This window comes from Plectrocnemia conspersa, unplaced genomic scaffold, assembly GCF_051122295.1.
Source record: "Plectrocnemia conspersa isolate PC_06_02 unplaced genomic scaffold, ASM5112229v1 ptg000012l, whole genome shotgun sequence".
NCBI lineage: Eukaryota > Metazoa > Arthropoda > Insecta > Trichoptera > Polycentropodidae > Plectrocnemia > Plectrocnemia conspersa.
Genome location: NW_028277176.1, coordinates 15,888,547 through 15,908,084, shown reverse-complemented (window position 1 = coordinate 15,908,084; position 19,538 = coordinate 15,888,547). Strand labels below are relative to the sequence as shown.

At 31.8% G+C, this 19,538-nt stretch overlaps 3 protein-coding genes across 32 annotated transcripts; 2 read left to right on the top strand and 1 right to left on the bottom strand.

Annotated features, from left to right (window-relative positions):
* Positions 1–159: 159 nt before the first annotated feature.
* LOC148228379 (partner of xrn-2 protein 1-like) lies at positions 160–764 on the top strand. Its single transcript, XM_088199774.1, has 2 exons — positions 160–414; positions 482–764. Exons 1-2 carry the CDS (start codon positions 242–244, stop codon positions 618–620), a joined length of 312 nt encoding a protein of 103 aa, XP_088055900.1. The 5' UTR covers positions 160–241; the 3' UTR covers positions 621–764.
* Positions 765–2,544: 1,780 nt separating this feature from the next.
* polybromo (protein) lies at positions 2,545–12,495 on the bottom strand. 29 transcript variants are annotated; one of them, XM_088200434.1, is made up of 28 exons: positions 12,410–12,495; positions 12,062–12,212; positions 11,062–11,211; positions 10,815–10,992; positions 10,595–10,743; positions 10,143–10,524; positions 9,950–9,991; positions 9,213–9,347; positions 8,939–9,140; positions 8,724–8,860; positions 8,366–8,643; positions 7,770–8,302; positions 7,016–7,273; positions 6,728–6,943; positions 6,486–6,668; positions 6,262–6,410; positions 5,964–6,196; positions 5,726–5,892; positions 5,593–5,659; positions 5,428–5,533; positions 5,219–5,352; positions 5,042–5,149; positions 4,638–4,965; positions 3,888–4,057; positions 3,718–3,820; positions 3,417–3,609; positions 3,271–3,350; positions 2,545–3,206 (listed from the first exon to the last, which is right to left on the bottom strand). In XM_088200434.1, the coding sequence occupies exons 2-28, from the start codon at positions 12,206–12,208 to the stop codon at positions 2,761–2,763; spliced, it is 5,274 nt and encodes a 1,757-aa protein (XP_088056560.1). In that variant the 5' UTR covers positions 12,209–12,212; positions 12,410–12,495; the 3' UTR covers positions 2,545–2,760. The 29 variants fall into 29 exon arrangements, with proteins under 29 accessions (XP_088056560.1, XP_088056561.1, XP_088056574.1 ...); XM_088200435.1 differs by having other exon boundaries at positions 3,718–3,817; XM_088200448.1 differs by having other exon boundaries at positions 8,366–8,553.
* A 986-nt stretch (positions 12,496–13,481) lies between these two features.
* app (Palmitoyltransferase app) lies at positions 13,482–19,013 on the top strand. Of its 2 annotated transcripts, none has more exons than XM_088200433.1 (12): positions 13,482–13,553; positions 13,891–14,065; positions 14,354–14,514; positions 14,586–14,770; positions 14,837–14,948; positions 15,018–15,178; positions 15,262–15,383; positions 15,459–15,513; positions 15,588–15,693; positions 15,761–16,009; positions 16,106–16,303; positions 16,364–19,013. In XM_088200433.1, exons 2-12 carry the CDS (start codon positions 13,911–13,913, stop codon positions 16,756–16,758), a joined length of 1,899 nt encoding a protein of 632 aa, XP_088056559.1. In that variant the 5' UTR covers positions 13,482–13,553; positions 13,891–13,910; the 3' UTR covers positions 16,759–19,013. The 2 variants fall into 2 exon arrangements, with proteins under 2 accessions (XP_088056559.1, XP_088056558.1); XM_088200432.1 differs by having other exon boundaries at positions 13,482–13,646.
* The last annotated feature ends 525 nt before the right edge of the window (positions 19,014–19,538 follow it).

Below are 19,538 nucleotides of genomic sequence, written 5' to 3'. Positions count from 1 at the left end.
TGAAGAAAAAGATAAAAAGTAAATTAAATATGTAAATCATATAAATAAATATTTAACATTTTTTTCTTATTGTTATTTATATATTTAACAATATTATTTACCTATTTTACTCGATTTATATATTTAATATTATTGAGCATACCAAAAAAAAAAGTTGTTATGGCCATACATGTCAAAACGCGAGTGCGGTTCGTTTGAGCGTCACTTGTTCGTCTTCGTCGTTTGTGTACTGTCGTAAAACATGTCTGAGATAATTGAGGATTGGGATATAGACAGTTATAGAACTGAGCATGAATCTGATGATCATTGGGAGCTGCGGCGTCGATTCATGGACGCGCATAAGGAGAGATTTTCAGAAGATACATTAGTTTGCCTAGCGAGAGTTTTCTCTAACGTGGAATTATTGGGCTGCAGGTATATACATTATTTACCATTACTTCCATTTAAGTGTGATACAATAATGTTGATAATCCGTTTTTAGATATCCAAAGCAGACAATGAAATTGGTCGCTGAACTATCAAAGGACGTCGCTTCTGAGTATCGAAAGAAACGAGAGACTAAATTAAAAAGGACGTTCGTTCAAGCAAGTGATGCAGCGCAACAGAAAGCGAAACGATAAAGTACTTTTGAGAATATTTTTTATTTAGACCGAAACTAAAATGAAACCGACTACAATGTACATTACATATACAAAATAATCTTAATATGTGTATGTATTAATATTAATTTAAGAACCGACGATGAATATAATAAGTTTTGCATAGTACTTCTTTTATTTAAGCCTTAACACTTCATTTGCAGGTTTTGAAATTTTAGACTATGGATTAACAGCGGTTATTTAATATTCCGTAAGATAAAATTTAAATATTATTAGTGACATTTGTTAAGGAGCACATATAATACACAATACTTCATAAAAAAACTTGTGTCATTCCCTCCACAAAAGTATCTTTTTAATAAGTAACATTCATTGGCGAACTATTAAAAATTATTTTAATGGCCCGTAAAACTTTTTTAACGCTGTGTAAAAATTGTGACAAATAGTTTGTATTTATAAGACATTATTGTGATTTTTAGAGTAGCTCTATGTATTCTACATAAAGTGGTCAATACAAATAACTTAGATTCGATGTAAATTGAAGGCATGTGAAAAAATGTAAATATGTAATAACACACAATCGGTCCATAGCTTTGGATGCTATGGTGTCTTTAAAAAATATTTTTTTACTCATATTCATTGGTTCTTAATATTATTTCATTATAAATAAATTCATTCAAAAGTTTCATGCCCTTCATGATACGTTTGAATGAATTCAATTATAATGAAATAATTTTTGAGTATCATGACGTAAACAACGATCTTTGTTCAAATTTATTTTATATAACAATGATATATCGTTTAGAATCAAAAGGGCATCATTTAGGAACAATTTTTTTTTCCATATTTTATGTAATTTTTAACCTTCAATAATATTACAAATGTGATAATAAAGAATAGAAAAAAAATATTAAGTGAAATAAATTAAAATTAATATAATAATTGACTTGTTAAATTGGCGAAAGTACTATGCCGCGGGGGCAGGAAGCGCATGCAGGGACCACAAGAAGATCAGCAAATATGTATCTATTAATATCCTAAGACAATCCATTCATACAAAATGGACAATTTAAATAGTCTTGCATCACACATCCTCTGAAATGCTCGCTCGTTATTTTTTTTCAACGATTATGCATATTCAAAACGGTTTTTGGACTGAATCCGGTGAGTCATCGACTCTTAGTCGTTTTATGATATCTATGTTAAAACCAGGGTATCGAACCGGAAGTGAACTGAGAAAACAGTAATTTTTGCCAGTACGAAAACTGGAGCTGAACCGAAAACTAAATATTGGATGATTTCAGTTCAGTGCATATTCAAACACGATAAAAATATCATTTACAACATCATGCAAGCTGTGCAACATCTGAAAAATATTTGGAACAAATTACAATTTTTAGAGAAAACGAACAAGCACAATCAATTACTGAAACATCCTACGAAAAGATGGACGATTTCGAGTTTTTTTTTAAGCAAAGAATTGGCAACAGAGACGCTTAGATTACCTATTTCTACAGATGTATAGACTTTAACAATGTTTAAAGGTTAGAGAAAAAAAGTTTGTTTCGAATTTATAACGATTACTTTATATTTACGTTTTTTTTATTTATATATAAAAATTAAAATTTATATATTTACATATTTTTTAGGGTGTGCCAATTCTTAAAGCATTTTTCGATACATTAACCAATCTTACATTTCAGACATCGAACATATATTTTGATTATTTTTTGAACATATGCGTAAATGAGAGGAAGGACATTTAATACAAATAGTTAGGGAGGCCTTTGGTAACTTTTGCGTGCGGGCCATTTGCTACTACGTTTTGTGTTAGTGTGTATGGAGTAACCGTACTCAGAAATAAAGGCGGTGGACTTCTGTGCATTAGATGATCGGAATTTAATATATAACGCTATACATATATATAAAATAAATAAAAGAACTATTAAAAACACAAATGAGATTTTATTCGTCTACATTTTAAAAAGTCATACAAAATAGAGATTTTTAAAAAACGCTTACATAAGTAGTATGGTTGAATTAATAGTAGATGAAAACAAACAATCGTAATATAAATTCTCTAAACACAATGGTATATACAAATCGCGTCATAAAACTATTTATCATATTTACAATGTTTCCCACGGCTTTTATATTTGGGTTACAAGTTTTTACTAATCGCAAACGCATCCCTCAACATGAGATCTCTCAGATTCCACAAAGCTTTCACCACTTTCGGATTTTGATGCAACGGAACAATATCGTTCGGATTAGTCGTATGTTCAGTGGAAGCCGTCATGTTGTTCACTAGCTCTTCACTGAACCAATGCACAGGGAGTTTGCTCACGTTTCCTTGGAAGACTTCAGACGGATTGGCGGGCGCGGGAATTAGCGTTTTATCCCAAGGAGTGATGTACTTTTGTTCGGAGTGTAAACCTTCGATGTATCTGATGTACGCTTCGGAATGCTGTACGCGATGCGGACGAGGTGGTACAGATATGAACAAAGCTTCGGGAGCTGCCGGCCTTCCTGGTTGTACGATTGAAGACGATATAGGCGCAGGAGACGGTGTACCGCGAGATAATGGCGATAATTGAGATAAAGACACTGAAAATTAAAAGTAAAATAGCATTTCTCACAATATTAATTTAAATTATGTATAATAGTAAACCTGTTTGACCAGACGCTTGTGTTTGTGGTCGATGTTGAATCACAGAAGGCTTTGGTTTGTTTCGAGAAGGCACAAAATTTCTAAAAAAATCATTAATAATTTATGTAGTGATGTATTGAGTTACTACTATTAAATAATGTACTAACTTGGTACGTTCATTCAATGGAATGTTTTTTCCATTTCCTTTATTGATATGAAGGTCTCTCACGTGCCGTGTCAACCGTGCTAGGTGTGGGAACGGAGCTCCAGCAGTAGACGGGCGCTTCATTCGCGTGCATCCTCGCCAGACGCATTGAAACACAGCAGACTTGTTAGCGCTGTGAAATTGCTGCACGTGGCCTGTGTGTGTACAAGTGCAAAATATTTATAGACACCACAGTCTTGCATTGTTCATATGTTATGAAAATAAAACAAATAACCAGTTGTTTTATAAATCTGTGCTTTCACCTATGCAATGTTCGGTGCAATCCGCAAAGTCTTCGAACTGGTAATCGCAAGTGTCCCAGAGACATTCAAACACAAAGTCGGGATGGAGAGACTTCTCGTTCTGCTGCATCATAAAAACGTGTAATTAAATAACTAGGGTAAACATAATAATGCTAAATATGATGCATTACCTGCGTTGGTTTGTTATCAGACGAAGGCGGCGGGGGAGGCACTATCATTTCACCAGCGAGCAATTTAGCAGCGGCTTCTTCGTTGCACTTCGCTGCCTTCTCTTCCCATATTTGTTTAGTGGATGACGGTAGTGATCTCCATTCATTTCCGACCAATCGCGATATCTCACCTACAAATTAAAATATTTATATAGTTGCCATTAAACTATGTACAAATGTATATCAATTTGATGAGATTAAAAAAAATGAATACTTAATTAAACTAATTAAACGCGTGGAATTAAATTATTATACAGCCCTGGAATAGTCCTTATTTAAACCAATTTAAAATCTTTGAGCAGAGAAAAAAATCGATGGCACAAGTCAATGAGCTAACATAAACTTGTAGAAGTGATCAGTGTAGTATATCACGTTGAATTAGTTTTAATATTAACTTCATGAATATTAAAACTAATTTAATATTAATAATTAATTTTTTACTACATGATGTTTTAGAATTTAATAATGAATTTCAGTTTGATACTGAAAAGATAATCGTAAAATTTGTCTCATATTATAAAATGTAGAGCAATCAGTCTTATAAGACTGATTGCTCTACATTTTGTATATATTACACGACAAAATAAAAAAATGGATATGTTTGATAATCGTCCTAGATATCGCTTATGTATAGCAATAGAGAATTAGATTCAGATAATTTAACTCATAAATATAATACGTGAATAATATGATTATTTGATAAATTCATACCAAACGTTGATTCTGGATTGTTCGCCGTTATGCCTTTGCGAATTTCACTCGAATATAATATATACCCAGTGACCAACTTCTTCTTCTCGCCCCCTGTCGTCGACTGTTTTCCGTCTTTCTTCTTTTTAGAACTTATCGGAGTGGCTTGCGATCCGTGATTATTCGAAAGTGGAGTCGCGGGACTAGAACTGGCGCCGGCGTTCATTCCGCCCATGGATAAAGGCGTCGCCGGTGAGTGTAAAGACGACTCGTCCATGGAGTTCTCCAGCAGCATTTCCACATCCTCCGTCTTGATCGTATCAGAATATGTTCCGTAGTGTTTCATATCCTTTTTGAAAATGCATAAAATAACATTTACTCTTTTTAATCACTTAACAATTTAAAATATCATGAAATATACTCACAATGTCCATGTTTGAAGTGAGCGAAGATATATTAGCACCAAGAATAACAGACGAATCTTGCCCGTTTGCCAACGGCGGAGGACCAAGAGATCTAGGAAACCAGTAAATCTAAAATAAATAAATAAATAAATGTATTGCCTTGCTTTGATTCTACTCTATTTTATTTCTAAAAATTACCTCATCAGTAGTCACAGAACCTGTGTGCTCATATTTTCTGAGACCCGTTTTTAACTTTCTTAATTCTCTATTGGCTTCATCATACAAAGCTTCACACACATATATGTCAGACTCTGGTATTTCAGTTGGTCGACCTAGAAACATTAATTGAAAATGATTAAGCATCTGACGTACCGTATTTAATATTGTAATTTAACTACAATACTTACTTTTAAGATATTCATCGTAATGCAGAACTGCACATTTTCCAATGATTCCAATCAATGGGCTTGAATCGTGTACTGAAGTCAACATTACTTCTTGTTTATAAAACACCTAAGAAAATAAATTCATAATAAATAAATAAAAATGTATTTATGCATGTAAATAATTACCTTGTTAACTGTTCCGACTACTTCTGACGGGAATACCAACCAAGGACCGCGGAAATAGCATTTTCCACTAAATAATAAACATAAAACATGGTTATAAAAAAAACATACATATGAAATTGAAATCTTTACATACTCTTTAGTTTCCCAAATTGTATCCACTTGAGCGACCATTTGCTTTCCGCCGTCAGTAACAACGTACACGTAATCGCCAGTTTTTATTATTCCAGAACATACTGTGTTATATTGCTCATAATAAGTGTTCTCGTCTTCCGAACCAAGAGGATTATAAACTACAACGTTCTGAAATGTATAAAAAAATATAATATATTCATCGCAAGTGATATTAAATATATACATTCACAAATAATTACAGGTCTTTCTTTTTCAGCAACGTTTTCCAATATATCTAATTCGGCTAGTTCATCCTTATGCTTTTCTACTCTTTCTCTAAATACAGACATCACTCGCTTCGGTTCTAGTGGTTCCGGTCTTAAGACAAACTGTTCATTTTCCCCGCTCGAAGGCCAAATCTTTATTTTCTTAAAAGAACGCGTTCTGGTCGAATATCTCGATTCGCACACGTATATATCTTTATCAACGTACCCTAAAATATTAAAATAGATTATGATTTTAAACCAAACGTATTAATTAAAATTTCACTAGACAAACCTTCAGGTCTAAATTTGAAATAATCCTTAACGTTCATTACGCAGCATTTTCCCATAATTTGATCCAATGCTATCGATTGATACGAGTCGGTTTTAAATACTTCTTGTTCTAAGAATCGTCGCGTTGTTACATGATACGTTTCATAAGGTCTGTTATTATAAAAAAAATATATTTATAAATAATTGACAAATCATATAAAACTCAAATATAAATATAGAACATACTTAAAATAACCATTTCCGTAGACCATTGGTATGTTTTCAGTGTTAGTCCACACGCGATCGATTTGCATGATAGTCGGCTCCTGTTGACCTTTCTTTGCCTGAACATACACAAAGTCGCCTTTGACGTATTGGGTTTGCGATAAGGGCTGGCCACCGGCAGGAATGACATTTTCTTCGCTCGACCTTTTAAATGAGATAAATATATAGCATAAATAACTTAGACGTGATTGATGATAATCTACCTCGTCTCATTTTCTTCATCTGTATGTTCTTCCAACATTTTGCATTGTTTTACTAGCTCAACGGCTGATAAAACATCTTCTTTCTTTACTCTCAAAGCGGGTGAGTGCAGTATAGCGCCCTCGCCACTAAGCTGGTCTCTCGTGGCAATGTAGAACAGCTGCATTTCAATGGCGTCCTCGAACACTTGACTGTCGGTGCGAGATAAATTTCTAGCTCTAGAAAAAAATTAATCGATAGGTTTAAATAATATTTAATAGTATAAATTGCAACAGTTATTCAACACATACCTCTCCCAAATGGCAAACAAATCTTCTTGGAAATGATCCAATCTCTTATACAACCCTTTATCTAAGCGTCTTTTGACGAGGTCGAGTGAAACACCACGTACTTTAGAACCGTTAAGATCATCGTGTTCTGGCAATTCGGCCATACTATCAGAGTAACAACGCCCTTCTTCATCTTGGTGATTATAAACTGTTGTGAAGAGTGTCATTAAAAATTCTTGTATAATTGCTGCTACATCGGGAACTGATTCTTCATCTTCCCTATAATTGAGTAAATATATTAACATTCCATATTATTCTATTACCATATATATTATGAATGTTATATAAGCTTTTACTCTAAATAATAAGATAAATTTTCTGAATCCGAATAGATTACCACTACACGAACTAACCTTTAATGTCATTTTGGATTTGCCAAAACTGAAAACATGCAATTGAAGCAATGATCTTGACCGGTAGATTTAAAGACGAGAATGTGCTTATTCCCATTTAAATCTTTTTGGTTAAAATGTATTTATTTTATAATTCGCTATGACAATAAATAATAATCGTCACCCAATGATAGGAATTGAATTGAGAGATGGAGATTCTAACATATTTATATATTAGTTTTGACAGTTGAAAAAAATCTAACGAATAAAAAACATTCTTTAAAATATAAACGGAAAAAAATGCAGTCAAAGCTAGTCTATTATGCAGCATACATGTTATACAAGTAATAGAATTTACACGAGGGAATTTATATTGTTAATACCTTAACATCTGCTTGGTTTGAAGACAAACTTTTTGTAAAACTAGAGCGTCTTTATATATCTGCGAGTCAGGTTCGTTATATTTACAGGCATTGTCGAACATCAATATGAAATCCGACGCCATTTCAGTGACTGAAGCATAGTTATTCCCTTTTAACTTGTGTGCAATACGCTCCATATCTATCGGAGTCTTTATCAATTCATAATAATCCGGATACTCGGACTTATTCGGCAGTTTCATGAAAATTAAAGACAGTTGCCTGCTTGCCTTCGGATCTTTATAATCTCTGATCGATTCGTATAACACTTTCAACTTTTGATCCATCGGAGAGAGACTTTTCACTCTGCTTTTGATCGTTCTCGTCGCCGCTTTCTTCTCGGTAATGTTCATCTCTTTCAGTTTATCGTTCAACACTTTTTCGAGAAGATTTGCGTCTTCGTACACCATCGAACACTCTTCGTTGTATTGCCGACAATTCCAAAACATCAATCTGAAATCAGCAATTATTTGATCCATCGAATTGTATCGATCGTTCTAAAAGAGAATAAAAAATTTAAATATTTTCTTATTTATAATTTATATATTTTAAAAACATACCTTTATATTAGATTCGATCGTCATCATGTCTATGGGCTTCTCGATTACGTTATAGTAGTCCGGATATAATTTTTTCGACGGTTTCTCCATGAATAATAACATCGGCTGTCTACCGTCCGAACAAGTGTATTCCAATAAATGTCGTTGGAGCATGTGCAACTTTTTCTTCAGAGGGATGTTGGTATTTCCTGAAATTTTTGAAGGTGTTGTTGAATTGCTGCTACCGCCAGAGTTAGTAGGGGGAGATGACGCAGGCAATGGGTTCAGACGAGGTCGACCTTGTGAAATATGTATATTGAAATTAAAATGATAGTTGATGAAGGTATGTATTAGTATAATTTATTTAAAAGTTAACAACCTCGTCCTCTAACGACTGTACTTTTCATTGACGAGAGACTTTCATCGTCGTCGCTCGACGATTCTTGAACAATTTCTAATAGTTCTTGAACGCGCTGTTGCATCAATCGCTGTAACTTGATAGCGTCTTTATACAGCCTAAAATGATGTAAATGCATCATAAAACAAGGTTAATCTTAAACAATATATATACAATTTTTTAAATTGTATATATACCTCGACGTGTGAGTGTTGTATTGTTTTGCATTTTCAAACACAATATTCATATCGCCGGCGACTTCGGACAGAGTTCCATAAGCGCCCTTTTTTATTTTGTCTTGTATTTGCGAAAGCGACACAGGATTCTTAATTTCTTTGTAATAATCTGGATAAAATCGCTTTGATGGTAATTTCCAAAACGACTCCGACACCATTGTACCTACAAACAAGTATTAAATTTAATCTATGATAATGTATCACACATCATAATGTAATAAAATATGATACAGACCATTCGGGCTCTGATAATTTTTAATAGTTTCTAACAGTCTCCATTGAGGACTGTCACTAAAAGAGTTGGAGTCATTATCACTGTCAGCTCTTTCAGTGTCGCTTTCAATAATTTCTTGCGGAACTATAACAGCACCTATAACAAATAGAAACGTTAGATTATAAATGTAGGGTTATTAAGTCAAGAAAGGATTTTTTTATGAATGAAGTATGAAAGGGAATGGACGAAATTGAGGGCAAAACGTCAACGGGACAACTGGTCATATCAATAGTCATATTATGTATGTATAATATTAACGGATATCAATTTATAAAAAAAAAACTGAATGGCTGAACTGGGTAAAAGTATTTTTAGATACCTCTAATGAAACGTTGATGAAAAAATAGACCCGTGCATCCAAATAAGATTCTACGATGATAGTTTAGACATGAAAACAATAGCCAAACCCTTATAAAAGTAATCAAATCAACGCTGTCAAGCAAGATTTATAAGGAGGGAGAGAGGGAAATAGGAAACGTGGCTTATAATTATAAATAAATGTATCGGAGACATGAGATGAGTGTATCAAATAAATATACTAAATATGATGTCTCGCTCAACTCATTATCTATGATACCTAAGGTATTACGGAGGATAAACATAAATAAATAACTACAGAAATCATGTAAGAGAGCAAATGTTTACAATGAAATAATGATGAAGGAATGAAAAATTATATTATTTAATAAATTATTCACCTTCAATATCCGCTAGAGGGGTGTACGTTATGCCAGGTGCAGCTAGTTAATTAATAAATAATGTAGTAATAAAACTCATCCTGTCTATATGATCTTTTCATAAAATTATTGATAGAAGAACTTTTAAAATTTTGCTAATATGCTATCTAGGAACCGTTTCAATTAAATTAATATGCAAATATAATGTATATACCTGACACGGCAGCGCTAGATAACGCTATCGGAGTTTGTCGCGGCGTTTTCTTACTTCTAATACGTTCGGACGATTTGGACGATTGAGTGCGTCCATGCTCCAATTCAATCTTCTTGGTTTGTATGATTTTTTTAAGAGCTTTAGCGTCTTTATAAATCTGCGAGCCTGTCTCGTTATAAGAGCAGGCGTTTTTTGTCATCAACAAGAAATCGTTTTCTAGTTGGGTGAGATTATTATATTCGCAATTTTGTACTTTTGTCGCTATAGTTTTCAAGTCTATGGGACTCTTGATAATATCGTAATAATCAGGGTATCGCTTCTTAGACGGAAGGTTTAAGAACGCAGAGTGTAAGGGTCGACCTTCGGTAGAAGCAGTCATCACCTGAAAAGATAAAAATAATATTGCATCACCGTAGCAGATATTCATCTATTACGTGTATATGAATACGTACGCCGACAAAAAAATCTTCAAAAAGTTCTTCATCATCGTTGTTTGTTGAAGTTTCAGATAGATCGCCTTCGATGTTTTCGATACTCGCAGTCGATTTTCTGGATGAAGATGCTAAACGAGACATTCGAGACGATTGTTTTAGATCATCGGCTATATTTTAGGGAAGGAGATTTTAATATAAATAAAGATAGTTAGTAGCGCAATGATCTAAAAACACTTACAAGTCGAATTTTCTAGCGATTGCTTAGTCTGAATAAATAGATTCCACAAATTGACTGCATCTTTATATTCTACAGTTTCTTGTTTATAGAAAGCTTTTGCGTTCTTAACTAAAAGATCAATATCTGATGTCAATTCTTCTATATCTTCGTAGGAGTCAGTTTTTAATTTTTGTTGAACCTAAAAAATCGGCAGTGTTAGAATATCAGCAGAACTAATACCTGAATAAAATCTTTATATCATACAAACCCTTAATAAATCGATCGGTTGCGAAACAACTTCGTAATACTGAGGCTCTTGTCTTCTCTTCGGCGCTCTGATGAACGAGTCGCATAGTAATGTTCCATCATCTTTTTTGTAACATCGGATGGTGTCGTAAATTTGCTGACACAGTTCACCCTATAAATTTTGTGTCAATTAGATGCCGTTCACGCCGCTATATTTATATAATTATCATTGATATATAGGTATATAATTACAAATAAAAATTTGTCGAATGCATTAAGGGAAACTATAGAAGTTTTAAAAGTTGTCAAATTAGCTTATATTTAATTAAGCCAGCAGCAAAACAAAAAAGACCAATCTGCACAAAATTCCATATAAATAAGATAATGCATAAAAACATTGCATACTGGGGATTATTCGTAAAAATTTGCGAAAATTAGAACCTAAACTTATTTTTTTAAAACCATTATAACTTTTTTACCAGGGCTTCGAACCGGAGTTGAACCAAAAACTGGAAAAACCGTTATACCATGTAAACACTGCCTTGAAACGAATTATTTTACTCGAGTTTTGAGCCTCTGGAATTTTGGATATCGATTTTATCTATTTTAGTTAAAATAATATTAGTAACATCTTTGGTTAAATATGCAGCTTAATTTGTGTTTTTATTATATGAAGTTGAAATACGGTTCAATGTGTTAATGTAACGTTAAAGCACAATGAATTTATAACAAATGAGACAAAATAGAGATACTTTATTATGGAATCAAGTTAAAGAATCATATCCCAGGAGGTACCTTGAGGAATTTTGTGGGAAATAAATATGGATAATATTTACTCTCATGTATATGAGAAACCTTTTTTGTATATTTTCTATTAGAAGTTAATCAATTGCACTATATTTTAAGTCGAGTATTTGGGTATGATTTTTTTATTGATAATTTTGTTATTTTTAACCCAACTTGTATCATTGGAATATTTGTTCGCAGAGTGGACCAAAATAAGCGATCGTTTCAAATATTACAATTAGGTTATCGGATATTACAGGATCTGGTCTCTTCTTCTTGCGCGCGGATGGCGGCGGATCGGGAGTGCTATCGCTTTCGTCTCCGTCTCCTTCGCCTTCGCCTCTGCTGGCCGCGGACGAAGCCCTTCTGCCTCGTTTGCTCATTTCACTGAAATTACAACAATAACAAACCTATAAACAATGCCGAAGACTTACGTTTATGACAATACATATTATAAAATTGCACAAACAATGGTAAACGTGTAATAATGCCGCTTCAAACGCGACAATATCGAGCCGAAAGTAACATTGGGGGTTATGTGAAAAAATAGTGAAACATATCAAAGCCCTTCATTGATGACTTACTGAGAATTGAACAGTATACAGAAGACGCGGCGAGCCGGGAACGCGGAATGGAGACGCTTGACGGATTACTCGCAATGTTGCCACTCGTATCTTGGACGCGACTTTTAATTAACCCATCACCGTTTCCAAATTTGTTAGTATGTGGGGGCTGGGGGCCAGCCGTTCGTGCCATATATTTGTTTTTTATTTATAGTACTTGTAACTATACCAAATATAACTCTGTATACGTTGTTATGGTAACAAAACAAAAATAACAAATAATATAATATTTTGAATAAATTAGAAATTATAATAAATTAAACATTAAAGGCAAATTTATTCAAAAAAATATGTATTCATTTGGTTATACGTTATATTCATTTATTTACAATTATAAATATATTCAAAAAAATAACTAATATTTTTTTTATACATTTAACAATAGTATTTAAACTTAAAACTATATTTTTTACCGCAAAATCCAAATAATATTTTATTTTATATCAGCTTAATAATTTTTTTAGCAAATTTAAAATCAATTCATAAATACGTCTTTAAAAGATAATATTTATATATTATTATTTTGCTTTCAATATTACATCATTAATATTAAAATTAAAATTTTATTTGAATGCGAAGCACTAAATATTTAATACTAATACTAAGTAATTCCCGAGAAAAATATGTTTAAATTATTTAACAAAATACTATTTTATTATAAGTAAACAGTTACAGTTTAATTAGCATTGGTGTTGCAGTTCAATAAGCTTAGTAATTAAAAATGATGCATATTAGATCTACCGCGGCCATTTCGCGAATTGCACTCAAAAAATAAAGTATCAATAATGAATAAACTATCGAAATATAAAATAAAATAAAAGGAACACTGGTTTGTATATTTATATTCATTCACATATATATATGATTACTGTTTTCTAAAGTTTTAATTAAAATAATATTAATATATGTTTGTGTATTTAAAAATATAATTAAAAATGTATTTGAACTGTATACTATTATTTTCACTATTTTTTTTTTATTCTGGCATCACTATAAACCGAGGTTATATATATGAGTAAGACGTTTGTTTTGCAGACAGTACCTATAGTAACTGAGGTGCTGTATCGCGCGATTTTGTCCGCTCCATTTCGAGCGTCGATTATCGGTATATACACCGTTTTATGTGCATTATTTACCTTTTTTCGATAGTGAACGAGCATTTAGCGGTCAGAAATGAACTAATCGCCCGTCGTTTGCGGTAACTGTCACTTTGATATTTTGACTTCTTCTTAGATAACCGTGTAGCACTAACATCGGATTATTTCGAACTGTCGTCATCCCGGACTTGTCTCTAATTCACTATTTAATCGTTTTGCACGACTGTGAGCGAAGTTTAATCTCACTTTTTGTTTATGTATATTCACTTTTTTCATAACCATCAAAATTTCGCTACATATTTTTGACAGTGATGTATTTTAATACGTTATGCTTTTTATTTCCAGATTGTGCAAAATATATTATTATGACTGCCAATAAAGTCACTAAAAGATGGGAAGTGTTCCCTGGACGCAATAAATTCTACTGCGACGGTCGTTTTATGACTGCACCGCATAGTAGAATGTTATATTTGACCTGTTTTTTAATCACATTTAACGTGCTATTGTCGGCTGTGTTCGAGTAAGTATTATATCCAATTTTATATATATTTAATAATTTGATACTTTATTTGACGATTTTTTCAAAATTACCGATGACTAATGTATTTTTAATATGCATTACAGGGTGTAAATGTAAATGTGTACTTTTTCTATTATCTATTCGGTTTGTGTTTTTATTTCGTATATTGAATTGTAGTTCTTGAAACAAGACTAATATTTAATTTGAACAATACAAAGTTAATATTAATATTAGTGACCAATTATTTTATTATACATTTATCTCAGTAATTTCTGTTTAATATTGCAGCTTTCCTTATTTGGCAAATGCCATCACAAAAGCAATACCCGCTACGGCTGTGATACTATTCATATTCACAATGGCGTCATTATTAAAAACGGCGTTCAGCGATCCGGGTATAATCCCTCGCGCCACTCAAAACGAAGAGAACTATATAGAAAGACATATTGGTATTTACTTATTTATATTTATATTTATTTATGCTCGTCTCGCTCGACTCTAACGAATCGCACACTTTTAGAAGTGCCTAATTCATACAATTCGCCTACATTTCGACCGCCGCCACGCACTATAGAAGTAATCGTGCGCAGCACCCAAATAAAGCTCAAGTATTGCTATACTTGCAAAATAATCAGACCGCCCCGTGCGTCTCATTGTTCAGTGTGTGACAACTGTGTGGATAAATTTGACCACCATTGTCCATGGGTATAACATTTTAATCTATCGATTATATTTATATGCAAACTATTATAGCAAAAATATTATTTACAGGTGGGCAACTGCGTCGGCAAAAGAAACTATCGGTATTTTTATTCTTTTGTTATATTCTTGGCGTTCTTGACCGTCTTTATATTTTCCTGTTCGACTACGCATTTGGTTTTATGTAAGTATTTTATTTAGCGTTGTAAAAATTATACGAGCTTTTGAATCATATGATTATTGTTCGATTCAGTGGTACGCGAAACTCCAGGCAATACTATATTGGACGCAATAAAACTGAGTCCAGCTTCCGTCATCGTAGTTGTCATATGCTTTTTTACAATTTGGTCGATTCTCGGATTGGCCGGCTTTCATACCTATCTTCTTAGTACCAATCAAACAACGAATGAAGATGTAAGATTTTATTTATTTATAAAATAATGCCATAGTGTATATCATATTTGTGTTTGTGATGCTAATTTCAATTTTTATTTTAGATAAAAGGATCGTTTACATCGAAACGTGGACAGAGAAGCAAGAATCCGTATTCAAAAGGCTCTGTATGCAGCAACTGCTTAGATGTTTTATGCAGTCCAAAAGCTCCATCTTTGATAGACAGGTACATTTTTATTACAAGAGTAGTGCGATTTATTTAGTATATATCATGGAGTAATTATTAATTGGTTTATTTCAGGAGAGGCGTTCTAACGAATGAAGCGAGAATGGAATTAGAAAATACTGTGCAAAGAGTAAGTGTCAAATCATCGGCGAAGCTAAATATGAATGATGTAAAATATATATATATATATCATTTTTTTTACAGCCAATTATGTCCTCGATTCAAACTTACCAACCAGAACCAACTCTTTCGACTGTAGAAAATGGTAAACTCGAAATGAACACTGATTCCGGACGTCATGATGTTTTCCGTTAGTTTTGTATGTCTTATATATTCAATTGCTGAGCATGTGACTTATTCTTATGTTTTGTTTATAGTTGTCGAAGAAATCACCGGTAAATGTAGAATACCTCCTTCGGACAGTTACTCGAATTTGTACCGAATGGACGACGGTGACTTAAAGGGAGTTGAAACCATAATCGACAATATGGCATTGGAGAACATGCCGAAAGTGCACAATTCTGTGCCAAAGTCAATTAGCCACGACAGCTATCTATATTCTAATATAACAAATTCCAACAATTACATGGGTCACAATTTAGATTTAGATCCTGTCGTGATGATCGGTGAGTTGTTTAAAATTTTTTATGATAAATTAGAACTTTATTATATTTACCGATCTTTAAAGTTCGGTGTAATAACTAGTATTATAAATATTTCAGAAGACACCACTAGATACACTAACTATTATGAAATTAACGATAATAGTAAAAAATGTGAAAAAATAAACAAAGTAGAATCAGTTCCGAACCTTGCAATGGAGTTGACGAAAAAAGAAAACGACGGACACTTGTACTCGAATGTGTCCCATATGAGTTATATGGATCATAACCTAGATTTGGATCCTGTTGTTATAACTAGTTAGTATTTTATTTTTATATAAATTGCTAAATCGTAATTATTAACATGTTCATTTTTAGGATCTAATGAGAATTTGATGTCGAACGATGTGTTGAACAAACATCAGATTGTGATGGTGCACGAGGTGCCTGCCGTTCAGTTCTCGAACCTTCAGAAATGTTCTTTTACAAACGTTTCTTACAAACAAGAAGAGGATGCGGATGCAATTTGCGACGAGCTCAATCACAACACGATAATGACGCTGCCTACTGCTAACTCCACGGACGCCAATATGAATCCCACGGAACAAACGTGGGCCGATAAGCTTCCGCATGGCGCAAACGCCAATATGGCGATTGAAACTTTGGGAGAAAACAACACGACTTTGCCTCTCGGTGCCACCATGATAGACACCGCTTTGGACTTGGACAGCTTGGACGGATCGACAGTGTCGCTTTGGCCGGTGAGCGTTTGACGCGGACTCATTGCGGTTTAATCGAGGTAGTGAATAACATTTTACCTTTTCGAGAAATTTACTATGAGATTTGTGACTGCAGCTGAAACATTGTTATCAGAAACTAATTTTAACACTGCAACGATTCTCCTACCATTGTCATTGATAATATAACCAAAAAAAGTTGTACATACATATAAACGAATGCATAATTTATTTTTTATTCGCAGTGCTAACGTTTGTTTTGTGTTTATAGTCATTATTGTGTAATACTTTGTTTCTTAGCATTATCATTTCTTTTGCATGTATGTATTTTATAAATATTAAACGTTATAATATTTATTAAATGTCTTAATGTCATTTCGCTTAATACATAAATATTCAAATACTAAAGAGACAGAGTACAATACGATTTTAAAATAGCAATAAAAAAGATTTCAAATGTATAATAATAATCTTAATAATATAAAAAATCTTTGCCTTAAAATATGGGGTAAATTTATTTTAAGGCTTTAAAGTTTCATTTGGATGCTGACAATTTTTTTGTACAGTTTATTGACAAACTATTCAAGCTCTCTGTGTTGGCACATTTAAAAGTTGTTATTAAGCGAATCATTGATATTTAAAAAATGTATTTTTCTAAAAAAAATGTTTATAGTCATAATTGTAATGATTTTGTATTTGCCATTGGAATCATAATTTTGTCATAGTTTTTTTTAGAAAATTTTTGTGATAAATTAAAGCTTATATACTTTTCATTATTTTATATACTGTTTCAGTTATGCTTTTTTTTAAATCAATAATATAAATAATACACTGCCACTTATATATACATATGTAAAAAGTCTATGATTATTCTCTTCCAAGCTATTTGCATTTCTCAGGAATAATTTAGATTAATCGTTTTATATTTGACAAATGTATACTTTATGTTTTTACGTTGTGGTTGTTTAGTTGGTTAAGGATTTTTCGCATTTATGCTAGAATGTTATTAATTCGCATAAAATATGTGCGATTACTTGCCTTTTGTTACACCAATTTTGTAACGTTTTAAATCAGTAATACCTCACATAAATGTTAAGATCGAACTAAAGCACAAAAACGAACAATTAAAATATCGTTTGTAAGAGTTCGCTAATTAAGGTATTACGGTTTATTAATATAATTGTGATCATAATAATTAAATTAGTATAAATTTTACTTTTGTATAATTATACAAAAAGTACTGATGTATGCGTTATGGTACTACATACAAATATATATTTCAAAATTTTACTTTAAAACTATATAGAACAACTTTATTAAGTGAAATTAAACGAAAATTTTCATAGAAGAAAGTGAAACGCAAGTAACTGATTAAAACTCACTTCCTACTATTATAAGTAAAAAAATTATGAACATCGTGTTTCTTTTTAAAACATACTTCAAGCTCGAGTCTCAAGCTTTTGAGATTTTTAGTTGTGGTTAAAATTGGTTAAATTAATTTGTACATACATACTACAGAGTATTTGTAACAAATTAAAGTTGAATGTGATATAGTATAGACATATGATAAATGTATATACATAGTATTAATCGGTATGTTTTAAAATTATGTGCATGAATGTGTATTTTTATATAAAATTGTAACTGATCATTTTCGACATTCTTCTTTATTTTATTTTCTTATTTTATACAATTTATATTGCCTATTTTTTTTTAAAGATATGTATTTTGATTAACATTCCTAACTATTTTAAGTAACAAATTTTAGCTTTTAATGAAGTCCATTTAATATTTTTATGGAAATTTACATTTAGAGGATGTGAAATTATATTTTCTTAGTATCAATTTTAACATTTCTCAGCCTATATTATTATAATTTAATAGTATTGTATATCATATATTTGTTGTTACTAACGGGTCTGATCATATAATTAATCTTTGTGTTTACAAATAAGTTAGTGAAGGGACCAAATTATTTATTGCATCGCTAATATTGTAAATTGTGTATAAAAAAATAGTTTAATGTGTATATACTTGCGTAATATTTGTTAAAGAATGTGACGTTAACAGAAATTTTATATTTATTTATGAAAATTGTTATTGAAGATGTATTGTTTCTGATATACTCTTAACCTTGTATATCGAACTCATTAGGTATTGCGCGGAAGCTATCAAAATTAATTCTAAATACGGAACGACAAAGTTGTACATAAAATCGATTTTTTCACTTTTAATAATTTGTTGATAAATTGTTTACAATGTCATGGAAAATATATTTTTTTATTGTAAAACTTTGTTTCATTTTTAAAATCAATTTTTATTGGAGAATATCCCGAAGGTATTGGACGATTGTTGCTACTTTACTTTAAATAACCTCTGAACTTATTTATCACAATTCAACTACTACAAAAATGAATAAATTTAGTAGTTATGAATGATATGTCAAAGGAAGAATTTACTGAAATGCTGATAAAAGTAATATAATATTTAATAATATAAAACATATATTAAACAATACTTTAAACAGCTGTCCATCTATAATATTTTTTTAATACTTAAAATCATTTGTCCATCTATAATATTTTTATTATAAATAATATTATGAAGAGATTCTAGAAAGTTCTGCGAGATATCTGCAAAAAATCGAGGAATATTCTCGACTCAACAAGAGTTTTGCACACAGGCTGGAACGGAGTGGTGTTACTAATATAAAAATTTATATTGAATAAAAATATTTTAAAATAATCGTTAGAGAAATACATCTCCAATTTTGTTTTACCTCATCTCTTGCCTAAAATTGTCATAATTTTTATCTC

Bases quoted from the DNA above. Each gene is read 5' to 3' on its own strand.
- LOC148228379 (XM_088199774.1), top strand. From the start codon at position 242: ATGTCTGAGATAATTGAGGATTGGGATATAGACAGTTATAGAACTGAG. The intron at 415-481 runs GTATATACATTA...ATCCGTTTTTAG, and splicing joins GTGGAATTATTGGGCTGCAG to ATATCCAAAGCAGACAATGA.
- polybromo (XM_088200434.1), bottom strand. From the start codon at position 12,208: ATGAGCAAACGAGGCAGAAGGGCTTCGTCCGCGGCCAGCAGAGGCGAA. The intron at 10,525-10,594 runs GTACGTATTCAT...TTATCTTTTCAG, and splicing joins TTGAAGATTTTTTTGTCGGC to GTGATGACTGCTTCTACCGA. The intron at 8,303-8,365 runs GTATGTTTTTAA...ATTCTCTTTTAG, and splicing joins CGATCGAATCTAATATAAAG to AACGATCGATACAATTCGAT.
- app (XM_088200433.1), top strand. From the start codon at position 13,911: ATGACTGCCAATAAAGTCACTAAAAGATGGGAAGTGTTCCCTGGACGC. The intron at 14,066-14,353 runs GTAAGTATTATA...TTAATATTGCAG, and splicing joins CTATTGTCGGCTGTGTTCGA to CTTTCCTTATTTGGCAAATG. The intron at 14,949-15,017 runs GTAAGTATTTTA...TGTTCGATTCAG, and splicing joins GACTACGCATTTGGTTTTAT to TGGTACGCGAAACTCCAGGC.